Genomic DNA, 23,879 nt, shown 5'->3' with positions numbered 1-23,879 from the left:
TCCTGCCAGATTCAAAGGCAGAGGTCTTCTCCTCCACACTTTCTGAGGACAAATTGTTACGTTTAGCTTTCTGGCTGTCATTAATCTTTCTCCTGAAGTGCATCTTGTGCTTTTTCAAAATGTTTATTGGCCTGCCTGCCCACTTCACTGGTTGTGTTGTTTGCCCTTTGGCCCACAGTGTGGTGCCTAGCCAATTCAATTAGTAATCAAATAGCCAGCTAATCTCTTCTTTCTTCATAAAGAATGTAGAACAGTACAGCACAGGAACAAACCTCATGCAGAAAAATGGGATTAGTTTAGATGGGGATGCGGGAGCGGCCAGAATGGATGTGGTGGGCCAAATGACACATAGTCCTGTACAACACTATGACTCTTATCATACTATTTTCTGCTTGGGTCCCCAGCCTAGGGTTCATTGGCCCCTCGGTTAATAGTAGGGATCCATGAGATAAAAGAAGGTTGGGAGCACCTAATTAATTGTAAAAGTTGTGAAATATTGAACATACAATGCATATTGAACATACAATTACACTTTGAATGCATTCAAAGTGTAATTCCTCCATTTCAGAGGACAGTCAAATTTCAAATCAACAATATAATTTTAGATGCAAGACCATAAGATACAAAATCAGACTTGGGCCTTTTGTCCCATCAAGTCTGATCCAATATACAATGTTGGCTTATTTTTGTTATTTTCCCCTAAGTCCCATTCTCTCACCATCTCCCCACAACCACTAACACCCTTGGAAATAATTCAGAAAATGGGTAGGTTGGGCTGAGTTGTTCTCTGGTCTTGGCAATTTACTTATAAATATTTTGTCACCATACACAGACGATGCCTCCTCATATGGTGATGAAATATTTGCGAGTATATTGTCAAAATTGGAGAACAACTCAAACCAACCACTAACGCCCTTATCAGGAATTTATCTATCATGGAGGAGGTCAGGTGGCCTAAATAAATCCTCATGGCTTGGCCTCCAAAGCCCTCTGGGTTTCAGAACTGGGAGACAGTGGGAAGGATTGGAGGAGCAAATGCATTGTGCCACATGGGACAAATGATTCTGCCTGACTTGTTGAGTTCCAAAGGACATGGGAGCAGAAATGGGCCATTTGGCTCATCAAGTCTGCTCAGTCATTTGATCATGGCTGATTTATTACACCTCTCAAGACCATTCTCCCTCCTTCTCCCTGTAATCCTTGACACCCTAGCTAATTAATCCCTACTTTAAATATACTCAGTGACTTGGCCTTCACAGCCATCCATAGCAATGAATTCCACAGATTCGTCACCATCTGGTTAAAGAAATTCCTCCTCATCTCTGTTCTAAAGGGGTGTCTATGCTCCCTGGTCTAAGATTCCCCCATTATAGGAAACATCCTCTCCACATTCGTTCTATCTAGACCTTTCCTTCCTGCATTTTGTATGTATCACATTCCTCAATAGCTTTTAACTGGTTCTCAGTATATGTAACAAAACTAATTCAATTCCAACTTGATATTGCTAATATTCCCATTGTTCATTGTTGCCAGGTGGAACCTTTCCCTTCGCAATCCCGGTCTGTCAAACAAAACATCAGATCACTGTCATTATTCTAAGCAGTGTATAAATATTTTATTTTTATTATGCTTTTTATCTTTCACTTTTGCAACACTGAGTGTATGTGTCTGTCTACTTCATGTTAGTAACTATTAATAATCTGCAACTCTCTCCCCTCTGCAGATCAACGGATGAGATCCTAGCCGTCTTCATATCCATTGCATTTGTGGTGGATGCTTGTAAAGGCTTGGCCAAAAGTGAGTCCAAGAAAATGATTGTGTCGGTTTTATGTTTGTCCTCTTTCTCCTTTTCTGCTCCTCTTGTCAACGTTATTCACCACCATTCATTCATAGTCATAGAGCTCTACAGCACAGAAACAGGCCCTTCAGCCCATCTAGTACATACTCAACTGTTAATAACTGTTAATTACTGAAGAGTAAGTGAAACATTTTTGCTTCACTGAATCATGGAATGATTTGTGGAAATACAGGATTCCATTTTTGTCTCTTGTGCTCGTCACAGGGGGACCCAGTTTGCCCCATGTCCTCATTTTTGTCTTGTGGCTCAGTGCCATTTCAAACAGTTACTATGTTCTGTTCATTTATTGCGAATGACTCTCCTTGTATTGCCCATGCTTTAGAGTATGGTATAAAGTATTCTAAATGTTCCTTTAACCACTATTTTCCAGTGCTGGAATTGTCCTGAGGGAACGGACACTACCTTGGTTTAATGTCTTGGCATACATAAATAAAGAAGTGTTGGCCTTTATGGTGGTGAATTCAGGATCCTGGAGTGGGATAGTGCTACCAACACAAGGTTCATTTCCACAGTGACTTGATGAAGAACATCAAGTGTACAGCAAGAGCTTTAGAATTGGAGAAAATTAATGATATTTGGTCAAGAGAGGCTACCCTAACCAACCTCTACAGATGTCAGTGATATCAAACCCGATTCTGATTCTAAGTGCCGCCTTCGAGAACCGGATCAGTAGACCGACATGTCACATCTTTTCATGTACACGTCCAAATACTGTTAGAGGATCGTAGAGGTGGAAACATTTACCACATATCACTTAGCAAATTCCAGACCCCTCTGAGAGCCATCACCACTGCAACCCCCCACCCACCCCCAAATACTTCTCAAAGATGCTGTCTCAGGAAGGTGCCATCCATCACTAAGGACCCTCACCATCAAGGACATGCCCTCTTCTCATTGCTATCATCAGGAATGATGCACACTCAACATTTAAGGGACAGCTTCTTCCTCTCTGCCATCCGATTTCTGAACAGTCCATGAAACAGGTAAACTTTTCTTGGGCTTCCAGCCAGGAACAGTTATCAATTTTAACCGATGTTTTGATGACAAACTGCCATCTTCATCAGAGATGATGCCTAAGCATGTTAAGTCTGTTGGTATATATACCCCAGACATCCATCCCTCCTGATTAGTTAGTCCTCATTCGACCAGGTTTCCACTGTCCCACCTTGTTTATAATAGAATTCCAGTACTTACTTAGAGCGAGACCTTTGTCTTTGTTAAAATTCTTTTCCTCTAGTTTTATTTCACTAGCTTCCTTCACCAGGCAGTTCCAAAAGCCATCGGCATGGCATAACAGTTTGGTGCCGTCGAAGTCAATCCTATGGCCATTGTGAATGCAGTGTTCCAGTACTGCCGATTTCTCCAGGTGACCCAAACAGATACACCTCCTGTGCTCTTTGATGCAGGTTTCCACCATGTGTCTGGCTGATGTACGCTGCTTTGCACTCACAGGGAATCCTGTAAACACCAGCCACCCTAAGTCCTAGGCCATCTTTGACCCACATAAACTACAATTTGAGCTTGCTTATGGATTTGTAGTTGTATTAATCCAGCATTTCTTCAGGATCCTGGTGATCCTTCCAGAAACCCTGGAAACATAGGGAAGACAGGTGGTAGTGAAGGTTTCCAGTTCTTTTCCGTCGGCCCTTTTAAGGGCCTAATTGATTTCCTTCACCTTGCAACCATTCTGTAGGAATGTTGAGCTCAATCGTCTTATCGTGGGTTTCCGATAGACACCATGTTGGAGGTTACTATACGGTTTCTGTCGTGTTAGAACCCACTCACACAGACTTGTACCTCAAAAATAACAGCTACCATCATGCCTCCCAATGTAGAATGGTACTTTCTATTTCGAATAACTGTGCGAAAACTATTTCAGACCCAGAGAATCTCCACGAGGAAGTAAGGCGATTACACATGACATTCCTACAGAATGGCTGCAAGTGAAGGAAATCAATCGGGCCATTAAAAGGGCTGACAGAAAAACCAGGAAACCTAATAACGAGGAGGAACCCATCGCTACCACCTGTCTTCCCTATATTTCCAAGGTTTCTGGAGGGATCACCAGGATCCTGAAGAAATACTGGATTAATACCAGCTCAAATCACAGTTTATGTGGGTCAAAGGTGATCTGGGACTCAGTGATTGGTGCATACAGTATTCCCTTGTAATGTGAAGCACTGTGTACTGGCCAGGTACATGGTAAAAACTCACATCAAGAAGCGCAGGAGGTATATCATTTTGGGTTACCCGGAGAAATCAGGGGTAGCAGAACATAGCATTCGCAATGACCATAGGATTGACTTCGATGGCACAAAACTACTGTGCTGCACCAATGGGTTTTTGGACCACCTGGTGAAGGAAGCAATTGAAATAAAACTAGAGGATAACAATTTTAGCAAAGACCAAGGTCTCACTCTAAGTAAGTACTGGAATTCGATTACAAGGAAGGTGGAAGAGTGGAAACCTGAAGAGGTCTGACCAATCAGGAGGGATGGACAATGGGGGTATATATACCATCGGACTAGACATGCCTAGGCATCATCCCTGATGAAGATGGCAAAGTTTTTCATCGAAATGTCGGTTATAATTGGTAACAGTATCCGACTGGAAGCCGGAGAAGAGTTTATTTGTCACATACGCTGAGAAAACAATAGATCCTTTTTCCAAAATGCTACCTCCCCAATTTGCTTTCTTTTTGGACTATTTATTTACTTTGTATATATATTATTGTACCTTACAGTAACTTCTTGTGTATCGTACTGTACTGCTGTCACAAGCACCAAATTTCACAATGTGTCAGTGATAATAAACCTGATTCTGATTATGGTCTTTTGTCCTCAGTGTTTCGCTCAGGACTAAACCTTCAGACTGGTGATTCACTAATGCTGGGTCCTAATTATTATCCATACATTTGTCACTGTCACTTTATCTTTTCGCTCTACCCATGACGCAACTTTGCGTCGCACTATTGCCTCTAAGAAGCATGGGTGCATTATTTTCCCTTGGGTAGAAAGCACCCAAGACTGGAATATTCTCACCTCCTGAAAGGATTTTCTAATTCCCCTCTCAATCCTGTGTGGAAAACCTCCTTTCTCAAGAGGGGAGTTACCTCAAATCTCCGCAGCTACAGGGCGCCAAGCATCAGTATGTTGCAAACATGAGGAAATCTGCAGATGCTGGAAATTCAAGCAACACACACAAAATGCTGGTGGAACGCAGCAGGCCAGGCAGCATCTATAGGAAGAAGCACTGTCGACGTTTCGGGCTGAGACCCTTCGTCAGGACTAACTGAAAGGAAAGATAGTAAGAGATTTGAAAGTAGGGGGGGAGGGGGAAATCCGAAATGATAGGAGGAGACCGGAGGGGGTGGGATGAAGCTAAGAGCTGGAAAGGTGATTGGCAAAAGAGATACAGAGCTAGAGAAGGGAAAGGATCATGGGACGGGAGGCCAAGGGAGAGAGAAAGGGGGAGTGGGGGCACCAGAGGGAGATGGAGAGCAGGCAAAGAGTGACGGGCAGAGAGAGAAAAATGTTTTCTTTCAGTTAGTCCTGACGAAGGGTCTTGGCCCGAAACGTCGACAGTGCTTCTTCCTATAGATGCTGCCTGGCCTGCTGCATTCCACCAGCTATCAGTATGTTGCAGTCGTTTTCTTGTCTGCCATTTTAACGTTGGCTGAGGGTCAGTGACCATCTGTTTTCCTGGCACCTCTTCTCCTGACCATCTCTTCTTTAATGATGCAGCTGTCCATCTGAACCCAAACCAAAGGTGTTCTCCTCATTAGACATCAAAACTCATCTTTATTTTCCTCTTCCTTGCCTTCCAGTGCATATTTAAGCCTTTGCTGACCAAACATTTTATCTTATTTAGAGATACAGTGCGGAACAGGCCCTCTCAGCCCAACGAGCTACACTGCCCAGCAACCCACCAATTTAACCCTAGCCCAATCACAGGACCAGTTAACCTACTTAACCTTCATGTCCTTGGACCACGGGAGGGAACTGGAGCACTTATTGGAAGGACATACAAACTTCTTGCAGACAGAGGTGGAAACTGAGTCCCTAACTCCGCACTGTGCTAACCACTACGCAACTGTGATGTCCCAATCAATCTCCATTGAAGGAAATATCCTTCGGAGAGAAATAGTGCATTGACATCTATGTATAGGGAGGTGTGTATATGTGTGTGTATGGTAGGCAGTGAGGAATCTATTGGGAGAAGCTTGTGATTTTAATTTGCCTTTCTATCGTTTAGTTTTTCAGGATAATTACTTCTGCCCTAACATCCAGGGAGAGAACGAAACACTTGGTTCCAGGTTTAATGCCAACCATTCCCTCAATACTACAGACCCTGATTCTGGGGCTCACCCCTGTGGCCGGGACACTGCTGTTCTAAGTCTCTTCCTGATGCTCGGCACCCTGTGGCTGGGGTATACCTTGTTCCAGTTCAAGAAAAGGTAAGTTCCAAGGACAAACTGATGATCCTCGGCCTGCTGAGATCCTCCAGCAGCTTGTTTCTTTGCTCTAGATTCCGGTATCCACAGGTCTCTTGTGTCTCATAAATGCCAGATTTCCTGGCATGGATAGCTGCTTCCTTAATGTGGTGTCACTTACTTATCCCTCCACTGAGCCAAGGCTCTTCACCATGCCAGGATGTCTGAACCATTCCTGTGTTGCCTTATTGCCAGGGTTACTGCCCCAGTCAGGAAAAAGCCACTAGTTCTTGTTTAAAATGGTCATTTTTTTGATAAATTGTAAAAGTACTATGTTTTGGATGTGAACACATTTGAGTTTTCTATGAAGAACTATATCTGGCTGACTTGGTAAAATCGAAGTTCAAAATCAATTGATTATTATACTACATTAGAGTATGTCACCATAACCCATCCTGAGATTCATTTTCTTCCAGGCATTCACTGTAGAACAAAGAAATACCATAGAATCAATAAAAAACTACACACAAAGACTGCCAAATGACTAATGTGCAAAAGACAAACAGACTGCCAACTGTAATGTGTTGGCACATGGCCTAGTGGATAAGGCATCAGGTCTAGTGATCTGAAGGTCACTGGTTCGAGCCTCAGCTGAGGCAGCGCGTTGTGTCCTTGAGCAAGGCACTTAACAACACATTGCTCTGCGACGTCACCGGTGCCAAGCTGCATGGGTCCTAGTGCCCTTCCCTTGGACAACATCGGTGGTGTGGAGAGGGGAAGGCCTGCAGCTTGGGCAACTGCCAGTCTTCCGTACAACCCTGCCCAGGCCTGCGCCCTGGAAACCTTCCAAGGCGCAAATCCATGGTCTCACGAGACTAACGGATGCCTATAAAGATAAGTAATAACACTAAGAATATGATTTGTAGAGTCCTTGAAAATAGGTTGTTGAATCAATTCTGTGTTGAACTGAGTGAAGTTATTCACGCTGTTCAAGAGCCTGGTGGTTGAAGTGTGATAATTGTTCCTGAATCTGATAGTGTGGGTTGTGCTATCATCCTGTTGGAAGCAGTGAGAAGAGTGTGCGGCCTTGATGGTCAGAGTCAAACTGAACTTTCAGTAATTTTATGATGGTGTGGGTATTTGGGTATTAGTTAATTGGGTAGTTAATTCCTTGAGCATTCTCAGCCAGTGCAACACTTTCCATGACCTCACACACTGCTCTCAACCTTTCTTCCGTTGACAGATCGCTCTTGAATAATAAACCGTTCCTTATTTTTATTTTTGATGTTCTGAAGTGAATTTTGTCCGTAAGTCAGAAAATACACAGATGGTAACCACACCTCCAGAGTACTGATTATTCATTTATTATTGTCGCATGTACAATGTCACATATACTGTACTGTAGGCCATCCATGCAGATCATTTCAATGTAAGAACATTGTGATAGTACAACGGGCAAAACACGAACAGAATGCAGAATAACTTGTTGCAGTTACAGAGAAAGTGCAAGCAGGCAATAAGATGCAAGATCCTCTTGAGGTAGACCAGTTGGATTGAGTATTTAAAAGTTTTTAAATCTTTAAATGGGTGGTGGGGTGAAGATACATCTCTATCAAAGGAGGTGTAAGATGCTCCTTCTCTCCACTAGCCTGCAGGTCACCTGTGGGCAACTGCTTAGCCCCCCCCCACCCCCCTGTTCAGGGTCACATGAACCCATGGGAGTAGGTGGTGGATGGTTGTATGAGCAGCCGGTGCATATCACAAGTCCTGGTTAAGTGACCACTAACACCAGGCAGACGATCTCTGAAGAGTATTGACAATAGCTGGGGTCAACTGACTTGTAAAGACACTGCCCAGAAGAAGGCAACCACTTCTGTAGAAAAATCTACCAGGAACAATCATGGTCAAAAAACCATGATTATTCGCGTCATACAACACAGCACATAATAATGATCTTTATCAAAGGCGAGCTTTGTTCAAGAGTGCAATCAAAGTTTCATTTTATACCTTTTGCTCTATAGGGGTGGGGGAGAAGGAAGAAGAGAGTACTTTTGGGGTAGATCGGGTCTTTGATTATGCTAGCTGCATTACTGCTTTGTGAAGTATAAATGAGTCCAAGAAGCGGAGGCTCGATTCCATGGTGTGCTAAACTTTGTCCACGACTTTCAGTACCTTCTTGCCGTCATTCAATTGTATCATCAGTGAATTGATAAATGGTGTTGTATTCTGATCTGAATTGTTTACAAATTTAGTGGATAGTTACAGGCCCAGCGATGATCCATGTGAGACAATGCTGATCACAGGTTTTGTATATCTGCATATATTCTGTATCCTGTGGCTTGGAAAATTCCCGACCAAGTTGATAATTAATAAATAATTTATAATGTTGATAATAATGATGATATCTCTCTCTCTCTCTCTCACACACTCACTCACACACTCTCTCTCTCTCTCACACACACACATTCACACACTCTCTCTCTCTCTCTCTCAAGGAACTCAGCGGTCAGACAGCATTTATAGAAAGGAATAAGCAGCTGACATTTCGGGCTGAGGCCATTCACGATAATTTTCTGTCAATTCTGAGTTGCAACTTCTGATGGCTTCTTGGAATTTTTCAAATGCCTTCTGACAGTCCATATTTCTAACATTCACCATATTGACTACTTCAATTCAGTCAGATTAAGTTGGGCACGATAACTGCTTGATAGGGTGCCACGGTAGCGTAGCGGTTAGCGTGATGCTATTATAGCTAGAGTTTGGAGATTAATTCTGGCGCAATCTGCAATGAGGTTGTATATTATTCCCATGACTCTGATGGTTTGCTCTGGTTTCCTCCCGCATTCCAAAGACATAACGCTAAGTCTGTTAATTGGTCATTGTAAATTGTCCTGTGAGTAGGTTAGTGTTATATAGGTGAGCTGCTGTGGCTTAGCTCGTTGGGCCGTAAGGGTCCAAATCAAATAAAATACAGTGCCTTGAAAAAATATTCAGCCTCACAACTATTTTCACATTTTACTGTCTCATTTTCTAAATTGAAAATATATTGAAGTAGGATTTTTTGAGCTAATCTACAAAGCATTGTGCGTCGTGTCAAATCAAATGAAAAAAATCAAAAACCTGTCAACAATTTAAAAATTAAAAACCAAAATTGTGAGGCTGAAAAAGTATTCATCCTCTTTGTAATTGCTATGCTACCTTTCCTCATGCGCAATATTACTTTATCAAAGAACAAAACAGCACAATACAGGCCATTCGGCCCACAATGTTGTGTCCTGCTTCCCATATAACCCTCCACCTTAAATTCCTCCATGTACCTGTCTAGTACCTGTCATATACCTGTCAATTTGCCCAATTTATTGATGTAGAAAATTGAAGGATCACCTGAATAAATACCCTCTCTCTGAAGTCCAACAGTATGGTCAATTTTCAACAGACCAAACCAAAATAAATATAGGAGCAAAGACTATATTCAGTTTTTGAATTTTTAGATTTTCATGCTTTACAATTTTCCCTGATTTTTTTCGGGGGGAAGGAGCATGTGATTCACATATAAAAATTCTCAGTTAAATTGCTCAAAATCTTTGGTTGTTATACTCATTTAGGTAGAAGAAAGGGTTGGGGTTTAAATACTTTTACAAGGCACTGTAAGTCCTTCACCCTCATGCCGGATTGTATGCCACTTCATCGGTAAACTCTCAAATGGAATTAGGCTAAACTCGATTTCTTTGACCCTCTCACTTTTCTTAAAAAAGTAGTATGGGGTGTGTGATTTTCTTTTTCCCAGTTCAAGGGAATGAGAATTTGGATCAATTTCCAAAGTTTTGTATACTTTCACACCCCTTATCTGAGAAAGGATGTGCTGACATTGGAGAGAGTTCAAAGGAAGATCACAAAAATGATCTCAGGATTGAAAGGCTTATCAAATGAGGAGTATTTGATGTCTCTGGACCTGTACTCACTGGAATTCAGAAGAATGACGGGGTGGGGGGGGGGGACCTTATTGAAACCCATCAAATGTTGAAAGGCCTCAACAGAGTGGATGTGGAGAGGATGTTTTTTTTTATGGTAGAAGAGTCTAGGACCAGCGAGAACAGCCTCAGATTAGAGGGACATCCATTTTGAGCAGAGATAAAGAGGAATTTCTTTAACCAGTGAGTGGTGAATTTGTGGAGTTTGATGCCACAGGTGGTGTGGAGGCCAAGTCGTTGTGTATGTTTAAAGCAGAGGTTAATAGCTTCTTGATTAATAGGGGAGTGAAGGGATAAGGTGAGAAAGCAGGAGATTGGCACGGTGAGGAAAATGTTGAAATGATGAGTAGATTCGATGGGTCACATGGCCTCATTCTGCTCCTATATCTAATGGTCTTACCATTCCTGGGAGTTGTCACTATCTTTTGCACCACTGATTTCTTCTGTTTTGTTGCTTGTTTTGGTGAGACTTCATTCCCCATTATTGGGCTCTGCAGAATTTACATGATGCTCTCTTGTCAGTAGTGACACAAAGAAATTATTCATTGTTTGCAATGTCAGCCTAAATCTCTGGAGAGAAACTTTCAGAAATTTAATCAAGGACAGAATTTGCAATCGGTCTTCATTGCATTTGTGTGTGGATTGATTGGGAGAAGGCAGCATGAATTTATTAAAGGCAAATTGTGTTTATCTAATGTTATAGAGTTTTATAATGAAGTCTGGTGCAGTTAATGTGGTAATATAAACTATTAAAGGCTTTTAGATAAGGTGCTTGTTTAGAAAATTGGCTGAGTGATATGACACAAGCATGAATGATTGTTTTTCTTGTGACTGGATGTCCAGCAGTATAAATACAAAATGCTGAAAACACTCAGCAGATCAGGCAGCATCTGTGGAGAGAGAGAAATGGCTGATGCTATGAGTTGAAGCCTCCCCATCCAACAAAACTTCTGGGACTTGAGAAGTTCTCTCTATTTCTCGTTCCACACATTTCCACTATTTGTATTTTTGTTTGTTTCTCAGGTGTTGAATTCTTCTGGGGTCTGGTACCAGGACTACTACTTCCACTGATTTATATTACCAGCCTGTGTTTGGGTGATTAAGGCTACTCCTTCCAAAAGGTGACAAAACAAAACCTGGAATTAGAGGTGCTGTGAGATGAATGGGGGCAGGCTGGCAGAATGGGCAGACACAAGGCAGATGAAAATTAACACAAACTATCAATCTGTTCGAATTTCCCAGGAAGGTTGAGGGGGACAAAAAGGGATTCAAGAACAGAGATCCCAAAGTTCAAAAAAAATTTGTCTGCTTCCTCTTTAAATACCTCCCACGAGCTAGACTGTAGGGGAAGGGGGCGAGAAGAATGGCCAGTGTGGGTGGGTTTTTGATGACATTGGCTGCATTCCCAAGGCAGTTGGAAGTGTAGATGGAGTCCATGGAGGGATAGACTGACTTTCATGGTAGACTGGATATGAAAGAGGTGGTTGCTTCAGTCGTCTGAATAGCAGTAGAAGAGAAGCTATTCTTAAGCCTGGTTGTCTGTAATCCTTCTGAGACTCCTTTGTTTCTATTGAGGGTTAGAACATAGAACAGTACCACACAGCAACAGCCCCTTTGGCCCACAAATCTGCGCCAAATTCGTTAAATTAGTTATCAAATGGCTAGCTAATCTCTTCTGTCTGTACAATGTCCATATCCTTCTATAGTTCTCGCATTCATGTGGCTACCCAAACATCCCTTAAAAGCCCCTAAAAGTACCTGCCTTTACCACCTCTCCAGGTGCATTCCAGGTACCACCACTCTCTGTATTTTAAAAAAAAATGACCCTCACATCTTTTTTAAAATTACCCCCACTCACCTTAAATGCATGTGCTCTAGTAATAGGTATTTCAACCCTGGAAAAGATATTCTCTATGACTCTTATAATCTTATAAACCTCTGTCAGATCTCCCCTCAGACACTGTCCGCTCCAAAGAAAACTACCATGCAGGACCTTGTCAAAGGCCTTGCTGAAGTCCATTTAGGCCACATCCACTGCCTTACCCTCATCAGCTTTTCTGGTAACTTACTCAAAAAACACTATAAGATTACGAATAAACTCTTCTTGGGCTTCCAGGTACAGGTATCGATTATAACTGACATTTCGATGACAAACTCTGCCATCTTTTTCAGGGGTGCTGCATGGGCATGTCTAGTCCTGTGGTATTTATACCCGCCCCTCCACCTCATGGGGAGGGGTTTATCTAATGTTATAGAGTTTTATAATGAAACCTGGTGCAGTTAATGTGGTAATATAAACTATTAAAGACTTTCAGATAAGGGGCTTGTTTAGAAAATTGGCTGAGTGATATGACACAAGCATGAATGATTGTTTTTCTTGTGACTGGATGTCTAGCAGGATAAATACAAAATGCTGAAAACACTCAGCAGATCAGGCAGCATCTGTGGAGAGAGAGAAATGGCTAATGCTATGAGTTCTGTTCCTCCTGATTGGTTAATCAGGTTTCTGTTCTCCCACCTTGTTTACAACGAATTCCAATTCTTACTTAAGTGGTCTAAAACTGCGCTTAATACTCCAAGTGAGGTGTCACCAGGACTTTGTAAAGTCAGCATTACTTCTTTGCCTTGATATTGTAGTCCTCTTGAAATGAATGCCACCATCACATTTGCCACCTTCTCCACAGACTCAACCTACAAATTAACCTTTAGGGAATACTGCACAAGGCCTGGCAAGTCACGTTTTGCCTTAGATTTTTTATCTATCTCCCTCTCCCATCTCTCTCCCCCACCCCCTCTCTCCCCCACCCACCCCATGCTCTCTCACCCCACCCTTCCCTGGCCCCACCCCTCTCCTCCCCCTCCCCTCCCCCTCCCCGCCTCTCTCTCCTCCCCCTCTCCTCCCCCTCTCCTCCCCCTCTCCTCCCCTCTCCTCCCCCCTCCCCCTCCCCTCTCCTCCCCCCTCCCCCTCCCCTCCCCCTCCCCCCTCCCCGCCTCTCTCTCCTCCCCCTCTCCTCCCCCTCTCCTCCCCCTCTCCTCCCCCTCTCCTCCCCCTCTCCTCCCCCTCTCCTCCCTCCTCCCCCCCTCCCCCTCCTCCCCCTCCTCCCTCCTCTCTATCCCCCCCTCTCTATCCCCCCCCTCCTCCCCTCTCTCTATCCCCCTCTCTCTATCCCCCTCTAAAATAGTCAGCATGGCTTTGTTAAGGGCAGGTTGTGCCTTACGAGCCTGATTGAAATTTTTTAAGGATGTGACTAAACACATCGATGAAGGTAGAGCAGAGATGTAGTGTATATGGATTTTAGCAAGGCATTTGATAAGGGACCCCATGCAAGGCTTATTGAGAAAGTAAGGAGGCAAGGGATCCAAGGGGATATTGCTTTGTGGATGCAGAACTGGCTTGTCCATAGAAGGCAAAGAGTGGTTGTAGACAGGTCATATTCTACATGGAGGTCGGTCACCAGTGAAGTGCCTCAGGGATCTGATCTGGGACCCTTTCTCTTTATGATTTTTATAAATGACCTTGATGAGGAAGTGGAGGGATGGGTAGTAAATTTGATGACCCAAAGGTTAGGGGTGTTGTGGATAGTGTGGGGGGCTGTCAGAGGTTACAGCGGAACATTGATAGGATGTAAAACTGGGCTGAGAAGTGGCAGATGGAGTTCAACCCAGATAAGTGTGAGGTGGTTCATTTTAGTAGGCCAAATATGATGGCAGAATGTAGTATTAATGGTAAGAGTCTTGGCAGTGTGGAGGATCAGAGGGATCTTGGGGTCTGAGTCTTAGGACACCCAAAGCTGCTGCGCAGGTTGACTATGTGGTTAAGAAGGCATACAGTGTATTGGCCTTCATCAGCCATGAGATTGAGTTCAAGAACTGAGAGGTAATGTTGCAGCTATATAGGACCCTGGTCAGACCCCACTTGGAGTACTGTGCTCAGTTCTGGTCATCTCATTACAGGAAGAATGTGGAAACCATAGAAAGGGTGCAGAGGATGTTGCCTGGATTGGGGAACATGCCTTATGAGAATAAGTTGAGTGAACTTTTCTCCTTGGAGTGATGGAGGATGAGAGGTGACCTGATAGAGGTGTATAAAATAATGAGAGGCATTGATCATGTGGATAGTCAGAGGCATTTTCCCAGGGCTGAAATGGTTACTACAAGAGGACACAGGTTTAAGGTGCTGTGGGGAGTAGGTACAGAGGAGATGTCAGGGGTAAGATTTTTATGCAGAATGGTGAGTGCGTGGAATGGGCTGCTGGTGATGGTGGTGGAGGTGGATATGATAGGGTCTTTTAAGAGACTCCTGAATAGGTACATGGAGCTTAGAAAAATAAAGGCTATGGGTAACCCAAGGTAATTTCTAAGTACATGTAGGCCAAAGGGCCTGTATTGTGCTGTAGATTTTCTATGTTCTCTGGTCTGTCATTGCTTCAAGTCTATCCAGCTGAGTATTGGACATCTGAGTCTTTGGGGAGAGATGTACATACATGATCTCTCCTAAAAAATCTGATATTTTATTCAAAATCAGATGATGTGGAAGACAGTAACTCTATTGGGAAAACTGGGATTTTTCTCCACCAACTGATCCCTTGGGTGCATTTTAGTTTTCATTTTAATTAGTTTTATTTTGTGGCCATGCTCTGTAGGTTTCAGGTATGGTATGTTGGTGCCGGACGTGTGGCGACTCTTGCAGTCTACCTCCAGCCCATTCTTCGGATTGTGTTTGTCATTGCTGCAATATGTTTCAATTCTTCAATTCAGGGTCGATCACGGATATTGCGTCCCAGCTGTCTAGATACGCCAGCCAGGGCAGCACAATATGGTGAGCAGCTGTTGCCCAAGTAGCAACTCCCCTTCTCGACTCATCTGATAAATCCAAATAGACAGCAGAGACCGATTCATTTTGGCACTGGCAGCATCACAGAAGTTGCCAGTCAGCGGTGAACTAACGGTGAACTTGGGGACTCCAGCTCCAGACTTTTCCCTCAGGGTTTACTCCGCAGCTTTCCCCAAGAGTGGATGTAGTCACAAGGCTGCATAGGTTTGAGATCAGAGTTTTCCTTTTCCTCTACTTCATGGCTGATGAGCACCTGCTGCCCAAAGCGACTGGTTATAAGGTGCCAGTAAGCCACTTCTCCTGTCTGTAGAAATGGTTCTGTCGGACTCAGTAGCTAAGACACACATGAAGGTCAGGAGCTGCACTTGGTTGTCAGAGGCGCACGCCATTGCCAGCATTTAAGAGGTAGTAGGAGCTTGTCCCAGCTTTAACCAACTTAAGGAACCTGTGGATGTATTTCCATATGCATGTGACAAATGAAGCCTGTATTTATTTAGGACATAGTAGCAAAGTGGCTACTGAACTAATAAGGTTTGTGGATCCCTGAGCCAGAGACATAAGCACTGAACACAGTAGGAGCGAGAGTAGACCACCTGGCCTTCCAAGCCTGCCTGAACTTTCAATATGATCGCGTCTGATCTGCCCTAGGCCTCAGCTGATCCCCCATTGTACCAAATGCCCTGATCATTCAACCATTTCCCTGCCTCCTCTTTAACTACCTCCCATGATCTAGTCCAGGGGTGCCCAATCTTACTTTTATACAATGGACCAATACCATTAAGCAAGGGATCCATGGACCCCAGGTTGGGAACCCTTTATTTAATCTCTAGGGAATTGGGAGAGAATAACCAGGGTGGGAGGGTTCTTGATTTATAAACACAAGAAAGTCTGCAGATGCTGGAAATCCAAAGCAACACACACAAAGTGCTGGAGGAATTCAGCAGGTCAGTCAACATCTATGGAAACGTTAATGAAACAGTTGATGTTTCGGACTGAGACCCTTCTTTAGGACTGAAAAGGAAATAGAATAAATAGGTTGGGGGAGGGGAACGAGGTTAGCTGGAAGGCGATGGGGGAAACCAGGTGAAATTTGAAGGGCTAGAGAGGAGAATGGAGCATAGGAGAAAGGGTAAGAGGAGGGGACCCAGGGGAAGGGATTGGCTGGTGAGAATAGGTAGAAAGCCAGAGTGGGGAAGAGGGGAGTGGGATGGATTTCTTTTACCGGAAGGAGAAATCGATTTTCAGGCCATCAGGTTGGAGGCTACGCAGACAAAATGTAAGGTGTTGCTCCCCCAAGCTGAGTGTGGCCTCATCTTGGCACAAGATGTTTTTGATTCTGCTGGCTGCAGTTGGAAGTGTAGACAGATCTCATGGAAGGAGATATTGACCTTCATGGTAGACTGGGCATGAAAGAGGTGCTTGGTTCAGCAGCCTGAATCGCAGCAGGGAAGGAGTTGTTCTTGAGCCTTGTCACTTGTAACCATTCGGACTTTTCTTTGTTTCCATTTTGGGTTCAGGAACCGACAATGTCAATCTTGGGGCAAGATGTGAAGCCTGTTTCTGGAAAAAGCTTAAAGGCACTCTAACCGTGTTATAACAAATTAAATTATTGTAATTGTTGTAAATACTTAAGCCGTTGTTTGGTGGTCAGTTGCGGGCACCAAGACCAAGTGACTTGGTAATAGTTTTATTATTATCACATATACAAAGTGATGTTTGTGCATCATCAGGACAGACACATTAAGCACATTGAGGTAGTACAAAATGGAAGAATCAAAGCCGAATGCAAGGGTGGTCTACTTAGGAGTCTGTACCAGTCAGAATCCCCCACCTGAGTCCATCTTGTTTAACTACATTTGCCATGTCTACCTCTTTCTCACTACTGCCGTTGGACAGGAGGTGCTGGAGTCTCGGGTCCTTTGCCACCAGGTTCAGGAACTGTGTTGCCTTACAACCATCAGCTCTCTGGACCGACGTGGATAGCTTCACTTGCATCAGTGCTGAACTGATTACATAGCCTGTAGACACACTTTCAGGGACTCTGCCATTGTTGTATATAGTTTATCATAGTTGTTAATGGTATAGATACTTCAATAATAAATTTACCTGGAAGAGTAGGAATTTAAATTCTGAGGAGAAATTGAGATTGAGCACGTCCTTAGGGTGTGTTGACTGTTAGCACAAGCATGCAAGGTGCTTCAATGAACATGTGATAAGTAAATGAATCTGAATCTGACTGGTCTCTAACCCAGAGGGCAAGATTTAGACCATAAGATATAGGAGCAGAATTAGCCCATTTGGTCCATCGAGTCTGCTCCGCCATTTCATCACGGCTGATCCAATTTTCTTCTCAGTCCCAATCTCCTGCCTTCTCCCTGTATCCCTTCATGCACTCACCAATCAAGGATCTATCAACCTCTGTCTTAAAGACTTGGCCTCCACAGTTGCCTGTGGCAAAGAATTCCACAGATTCACCACTCTCTGGCTAGAGAAATCCCTCCTCATCTCCGTTCTAAAAAGACGCCCCTCTATTCTGAGGCTGTGTCCTCTGGTCTTAGACTCTCCCACCATAGGAAACATCCTCTCCATATCCACTCCGTCAAAGCCTTTCACGTTTGATAGGTTTCAATTAGGTCACCCTTCATTATTCTGAATACAGGCCCTGAATCATCAGACTCACTTCATATGACAAGCCATTCAATGCTGGAACCATTTTTATGAACCTCCTTTGAACCTTCTCCAGTTTCAGCACATCTTTTCTAAGAAAAGGACACAAACCTGCTCACAATACTCCAAGTGAGGCCTCACCAGTGATTTATAAAGTTTCAACATTACATCCTTGCTTTTATATTCTAGTCCTCTTGAAATGAGTACTAACATTGCATTTGCCTTCCTCACCACAGACTCAACATGTAAATTAACCTTTAGGATCCTGCACAAGGACTCTCAAGTCCCTTTGCACCTCAGTTTTGTGTATTTTCTCTCCATTTAGAAAATAGTCAACCTTTTCATTTCTTCTATCAAACTTCCCGAGAGTGTGTTCCATCTGCCGTTTCATCGTCCATTTTCTTAATCTGTCTTAAGTCTTTCTGTAGCCCCTCTACTTCCTCAAACGACCTGCCCCATACCTATCTTAATATCGTCTGCAAACTTTGCAACAAATCCATCAATTTCATCATCCAAATCATAGATGTGTAACGGAAAAAGAATCAGTCCTAGCAAAGACTCATGTGGAACACCACTAGTCACAGGTAGCCAGTCAAAAAAGGCTCCCTTTATTTCCACTCTTTACCTTCTGCTAATCAGCCACTGCTTTATCCATCCTGGAATCTTTCCCGTAGTACCATGGACTCATAGCTTGTTAAGCAGTTCTTGTGTGGCACCTTGTCAAAGGCCTTCTGAAAATCAAAGCACATAACATCAACCAATTCTCCTTTGTCTATCCTGTTTAATACTACTTCAAAGGAAACCATGGTTCCCTTGAGGAAACCATGTTGACTATGCTCTATTTTATCACATGCCTCCAAATACCTTGAAAGATGATCCTTAATAATTGACTCCCAACCATGGAGGTCAGACTAACTGACCCGTAATCTTCTTTCTTCTGCTCCTCTCCCTCTAGAAGAGTGGAGTGACACTTACAATTTTCCACTCCTCCAGAACCATTCCAGAATCTAGTGATTCTTGAAAGATCATTGCTAATGATCACTCTACAGTCACTTCAGGCACCTCTTTCAGAACTTGGGTGTATGCCACTTGGTCTGGGTGACTTGTCCACTTTCAGTTTCACAAGAACCTTCTCTCAGTTTGAAACATAGAAAACCTACAGCACAATACAGGCTCTTCGACCCTCAAAGCTGTGCCAAACATGTCCTGACCTTAGAAATTACCTAAGCTTACCCATAGCCCTCTATTTTTCTGAGCTCCATGAGTCTCTTAAAAGACCCTATTGTTTCCACCTCCACCACTGCCACTGGCAGCCCATTCCATGCACTCACCTCTCTCTGCATTTTTTTAAAAAAAAACAACAACTTTCCCCTGACATCTTCTCTGTTCCTACTTCCAAGCACCTTAAAACTATGCCCTCTTTTGCTAGCCATTTCAGCCCTGGAAAAGCCTCTGACTATCCACAAAATCAATGCCTCTCATCATCTTGTACACCCCTGAAGTAACTTTGCACACTTCATGCCCCCTGACATCTGGAACTTCCACCATCCCGCTCGTGTCTTCCACAGTGAAGACTAATGCAAAATACTTATTCAGTTTGTCTGCTATTTTGTGGCCCCCCCATTTAAAGTGATTAAGAGCCAGAGTGGATGTAAGGAAACAACACAGTGGATTATGAACAGAATTACACAGTTGGGAGGAGATTCAGTGGAACATTTCAACTGAGAATTGAATAATTACTTCCAAAAGGTGAAATTGTTTATTTAACACCAGGAGAGAGAACTTAATTTGGACAGTCAGGAATAGCAACCACATGTTCTGAAGATTCTATCGTAAGCTTTGTTTGATTCTGTTGTTTCTCTGACTCTCATTTGAGCCTCTTTTTGTCATCTAACTTCTTGGCTCAGAAGCCAACCTGAAAGCACATATCACCAGCCTCAAGTTCTATCCTGCCTTGATAAGGCTACTGAACGATCCCCTAGTACCATAAAATGGACTCTAGGCCTCACGGTCGGCCTTGTTTGTGGCGTTGCACCTTATCTGCCTGCACTCACTTTCTCTGTAACTACAATGAATTACTCTGCATTCTGTTACAGTTTCTTCCTTGTACACCTCTGTGCACACTGTAATGAAATGATTGGTATGGATTGAAGTTGAGTTTATTGTCATCTGCAGAAGTACACGTGTGCGCGGGTACAATAAAAGACTTGCCTGCGGCTGCTTCACAGGCACATGGCGTCGTGTAAAATGTATCTCAGTACATGTGACAATAATAAACTAATTCCCATCCCCATTCCACCACATTGTTGATTTGTGCAGTTTGACGCTTAGCATATCATCGCTTCAGTTGAGGATTGAACACCGGAGAGTCTAGGGAAAGTTGTACATGCAAGCTAAAATGAAGACTGTTAATAGTCTCTTATGTTATTCAAATACAGATGAAATGGAAGACAATAACTCTTCTATCAATTGCAAAAACTGGTCCTTTATTCACCAACATGTGCCTTGGGTCTATTTTAGTTGTGTAGGAGCAATGTATATATTTAGACCATAAGACAAAAAAGCAGAAGTTGGCTATTCGGCCCGTCGAGTCTGCTCCACCATTTCATCATGAGCTGATCCATTCTCCCATTTTGTCCCATTCCCCCACCTTCTCACCATAACCTTTGAGGCCCTGACTACTCAGATACCTATCAATCTCTGCCTTAAATACACCCAGTGACTTGGCCTCCACTGCCACCCGTGGCAACAAATTCCACAGATTCACCACCCTCTGGCTAAAAAAATTTCTTTGCATCTCTGTTCTGAATGAGTGCCTTTCAATCCTTAAGTCATACCGTCTCATACTAGACTCCCCCACACTAGACTCCCCCACCATGGGAAACAACTTTGCCACATCCACTCTGTCCATGCCTTTCAACATTCAAAATGTTTCTATGAGGTCCCCCCCCCCCCCCCATTCTTCTAAACTCCAAGGAGTACAGTCCAAGAGCGGTCAAACGTTCCTCATATGTTAACCCTCTCATTCCCGGAATCATTCTAGTGAATCTTTTCTGAGCCCTCTCCAACGTCAGCACATCCTTTCTTAAATAAGGAGCCCAAAACTGCACATGGAATACTATGTGCTCCATAGTATAAGGCTCTATAAGGCACTGGTAAGACCTCACTTGGAATACTGAGGTCTTACCAGTGCCTTATAGAGCCTCAACATCACATCGCTGCTCTATATTCTATTCCTCTAGAAATGAATGCCAACATTGCATTTGCCTTCTTCACCACCGATTCAACCTGGAGATTAACCTTAAGGGTATCCTGCATGAGGACTCTCAAGTCTTGTTGCATCTCAGAACTTTGAATTCTCTCCCCACTTAAATAATAGTCTGCCCGTTTATTTCTTCTACCAAAGTGCATGACCATACACTTTCCAACATTGTATTTCATTTACCACTTCTTTGCTGATCCCCTCAATCTATCCAAGTCTCTCTGCAGACTTTCTGTTTTCTCAGCACTACCGGCCCCTCCACCCATCTTTGTATCATCAACAAACTTAGCCACAAAGCCATCAATTCCATAATCCAAATCGTTGATATACAGCGTAAAAAGAAGCGGCCCCAACACGGACCCCTGTGGAACACCACTGGCAGCTAACCAGAGTGGGATCCCACTCTCTGTTTCCTGCCATTTATTTATTGTCTGTGTTGCATTTGTGCTGTGCAGTAAACGTCACATGGGTTTGGGCAGAGGTTAGCGGGCGGCGCACTGCGATGCGTGGTGGTTAAAATAAATTTAGTCGCCTGATCACCTGTTTTGACCGCATAGAGAGGGGGTGAGTAGAGAGTGTATATGTTCCATCTTTGATTGCTCATTGTTGTTTGAATTTGATCAAATTATGCTTGTCTTTGTTTTCCATTAAATATAGAAGAGTTGAATGATTTTATTGTCAATTTGTAATAAAGGATGAAAACGCACTGTTTTGGATTCAGTTAATTGGAAGTGCATCATACAGTACCCCCTCTCTTCAACTCTCAGCGACGTTTTGTTTTCAAGTAGTCGCTACAGATAATTCTAGTTTATGGGCATGCTATGTTGACTGTGGGCAAATGTTGGCATCGGAAGCGTGGGGGCACTTGTGAGCTGCCCCCAGCATAATCCTCAACCTGTGTTGGTCACTGATGCAAAACGATTGAATTTCACTGTGTGTTTTGCTGTGCACATGACGAATAAATCTAAACTTTTCAACAATCCTGGTTAGATGCATTGTGTGACAACAAGGAAGACATCAGCCCAGATAAAGCAATTAAACTTTGTCGTCTGATTTACAGCAGATTCTGTTTCCATGCTGGTGTTGGACAGCTTACCTGGCCTACTGTAGGTTGTGCTTCAGGTTACTGGTACTGGAACTGTACAGGAAATCCGCTCAAAGGAGGGAAAGCCTCAAATGTTTGAAACCTTCAATAAATTGCATGGGGAGCCGAAGGGTCAAACGGCATCTGTGGAGACTAAAGCACGGCTGACATTTTTTGGTCGTTGTCCTACATCAGGAGAGAGAGAAGAGGGGGAAGGTAGCCGGCATTAGAAGTGAGAAAGACAGCAGACTGCTGATGCTGGAATCTGGAGTAGTGCACAAAATACTGGAGGAACTTCAGGGGTTCAGGCAGTATCATTGAAGGGAAGTGGATAGTTGACATTTCGGGTCGAGACCCTCCATCCGCACTTTATCTTGACTGTCCATTTTACCTCTAGAATTGCTACCTGACTTTCTTTTTTTTAAAAAAATGCCTGACTCTCTATAAAAGCTAATGTAAAAGCAAAGGAGAGGGCATACAACAAAGCAAAAACTAATGGGAAGATAGAGGATTAGGAAGCTTTTATAAATCTGCAGAAAGCAACTAAAAGAATCATTAGGAGGGAAAGATGAAATATGAAAGTAAGCTAGCAAACAATTCAAGCTGGTTAGAAACGGCTTTACTACCTGTGAGTCATGTACTGTGTCCAGTGCTCCCGGTGTGGCCTCCTGTTTATTGGTGAGACCCGAAGTAGATTGGAAGACTGTTTCGCTGGGCGCCTATGCTCTGTCTACCAGAAGAAGCAGGATCTCCTGGTGGCCACCCATTTTAATTCCATTTCCCGTTTCCATTCTGATACGTCAATCAATGGCTCCCCTTTTCCCTCTCACCTTATCTCCTTGCCTGCCCGTCATCTCCCTGTGTTGGTCCTGCCCCCTTTTCTTCCAGGGCCTTCTGTCCTCTCCTACTAGATTCCCCTTCTCCAGCCCTGTATCTCTTTCACCAATCAAATTCCCAGTTCTTTACTTCATCCTTCCCCTCCCGGTTTCACCTATCACCTTGTGTTTCTCTCTCCCCTCCCCCACCTTTAAATCTATCCCCCGTCTGTAGATTTTCTCTTGTTTATAAAAGGATTCTTTTCTGGTTGGCTGCCAGTGCTAGTGGGGCAGCTTCTTTTTGTGGTGTACTAGTGATTTATATGAAGGAATAGATGGCTTTGTTGCCAAGTTTGCAGATGATACAAAGATTGGTGGAGGGGCAGGTAGTGTTGAAACAGGTAGGCTACAGAAGGACTTGGGCAGATTAGGAGAATGGGCAAGAAAGTGGCAAATGAAATACAATGTTGGAAAGTGTATGGTCATGCACTTTGGTAGAAGAAATAAACGTGCAGACTATTTTCTAAATGGGGCAAAAATCCAAAAATATGTGATGCAAAGGGACATGGGAGTCCTTGTGCAGAATACACTTAAGGTTAACTTGCAGGTTGAGTCGGTGGCGAGGAAGGCAAATGCAATGTTAGTATTCATTTCAATAGGTCTAGAATACAAGAGCAGGGATGTGATGCTGAGGCTTTATAAGGCACTGGTGAGGCCTCACCTTGAGTATTGGGAACAGTTTTGGGCTCCTTGTCTAAGAATAGATGTGCCGGCATTGGAGAGGGTTCAGAGGAGGTTCACAAGGATAATTCTGGGAATGAAGGGGCTAATCTATGAGGAACGTTTAATGACTCTGGACCTGTACTCACTGGAATCTAGAAGAATGTGGGGGGAACCTCATTGAAACCTTTCTCATGTTGAAAGGCCTTGACAAAGTAAATGTAGAAAGGATATTT

General features: G+C 43.5%; 1 protein-coding gene across 4 annotated transcripts in view; it reads left to right on the top strand.

Annotated features, from left to right (window-relative positions):
• Nucleotides 1-23,879, top strand: part of slc4a11 (solute carrier family 4 member 11) — a 303,412-nt gene that overhangs the window by 254,920 nt on the left and 24,613 nt on the right. For all 4 annotated transcript variants that reach the window (XM_073042123.1, XM_073042124.1, XM_073042122.1 and 1 more), the window contains 2 exons: nt 1,724-1,797; nt 6,113-6,314. In XM_073042123.1, coding sequence (XP_072898224.1) covers nt 1,724-1,797; nt 6,113-6,314 — 276 coding nt within the window. The remainder of the gene's footprint in view (nt 1-1,723; nt 1,798-6,112; nt 6,315-23,879) is intronic.

This window comes from Hemitrygon akajei, chromosome 4, assembly GCF_048418815.1.
Source record: "Hemitrygon akajei chromosome 4, sHemAka1.3, whole genome shotgun sequence".
In the NCBI taxonomy this organism is placed as follows: Eukaryota; Metazoa; Chordata; class Chondrichthyes; order Myliobatiformes; family Dasyatidae; genus Hemitrygon; species Hemitrygon akajei.
Note: the sequence above shows the minus strand (reverse complement) of the source record. Positions and strands in the feature narration are given on the sequence as shown.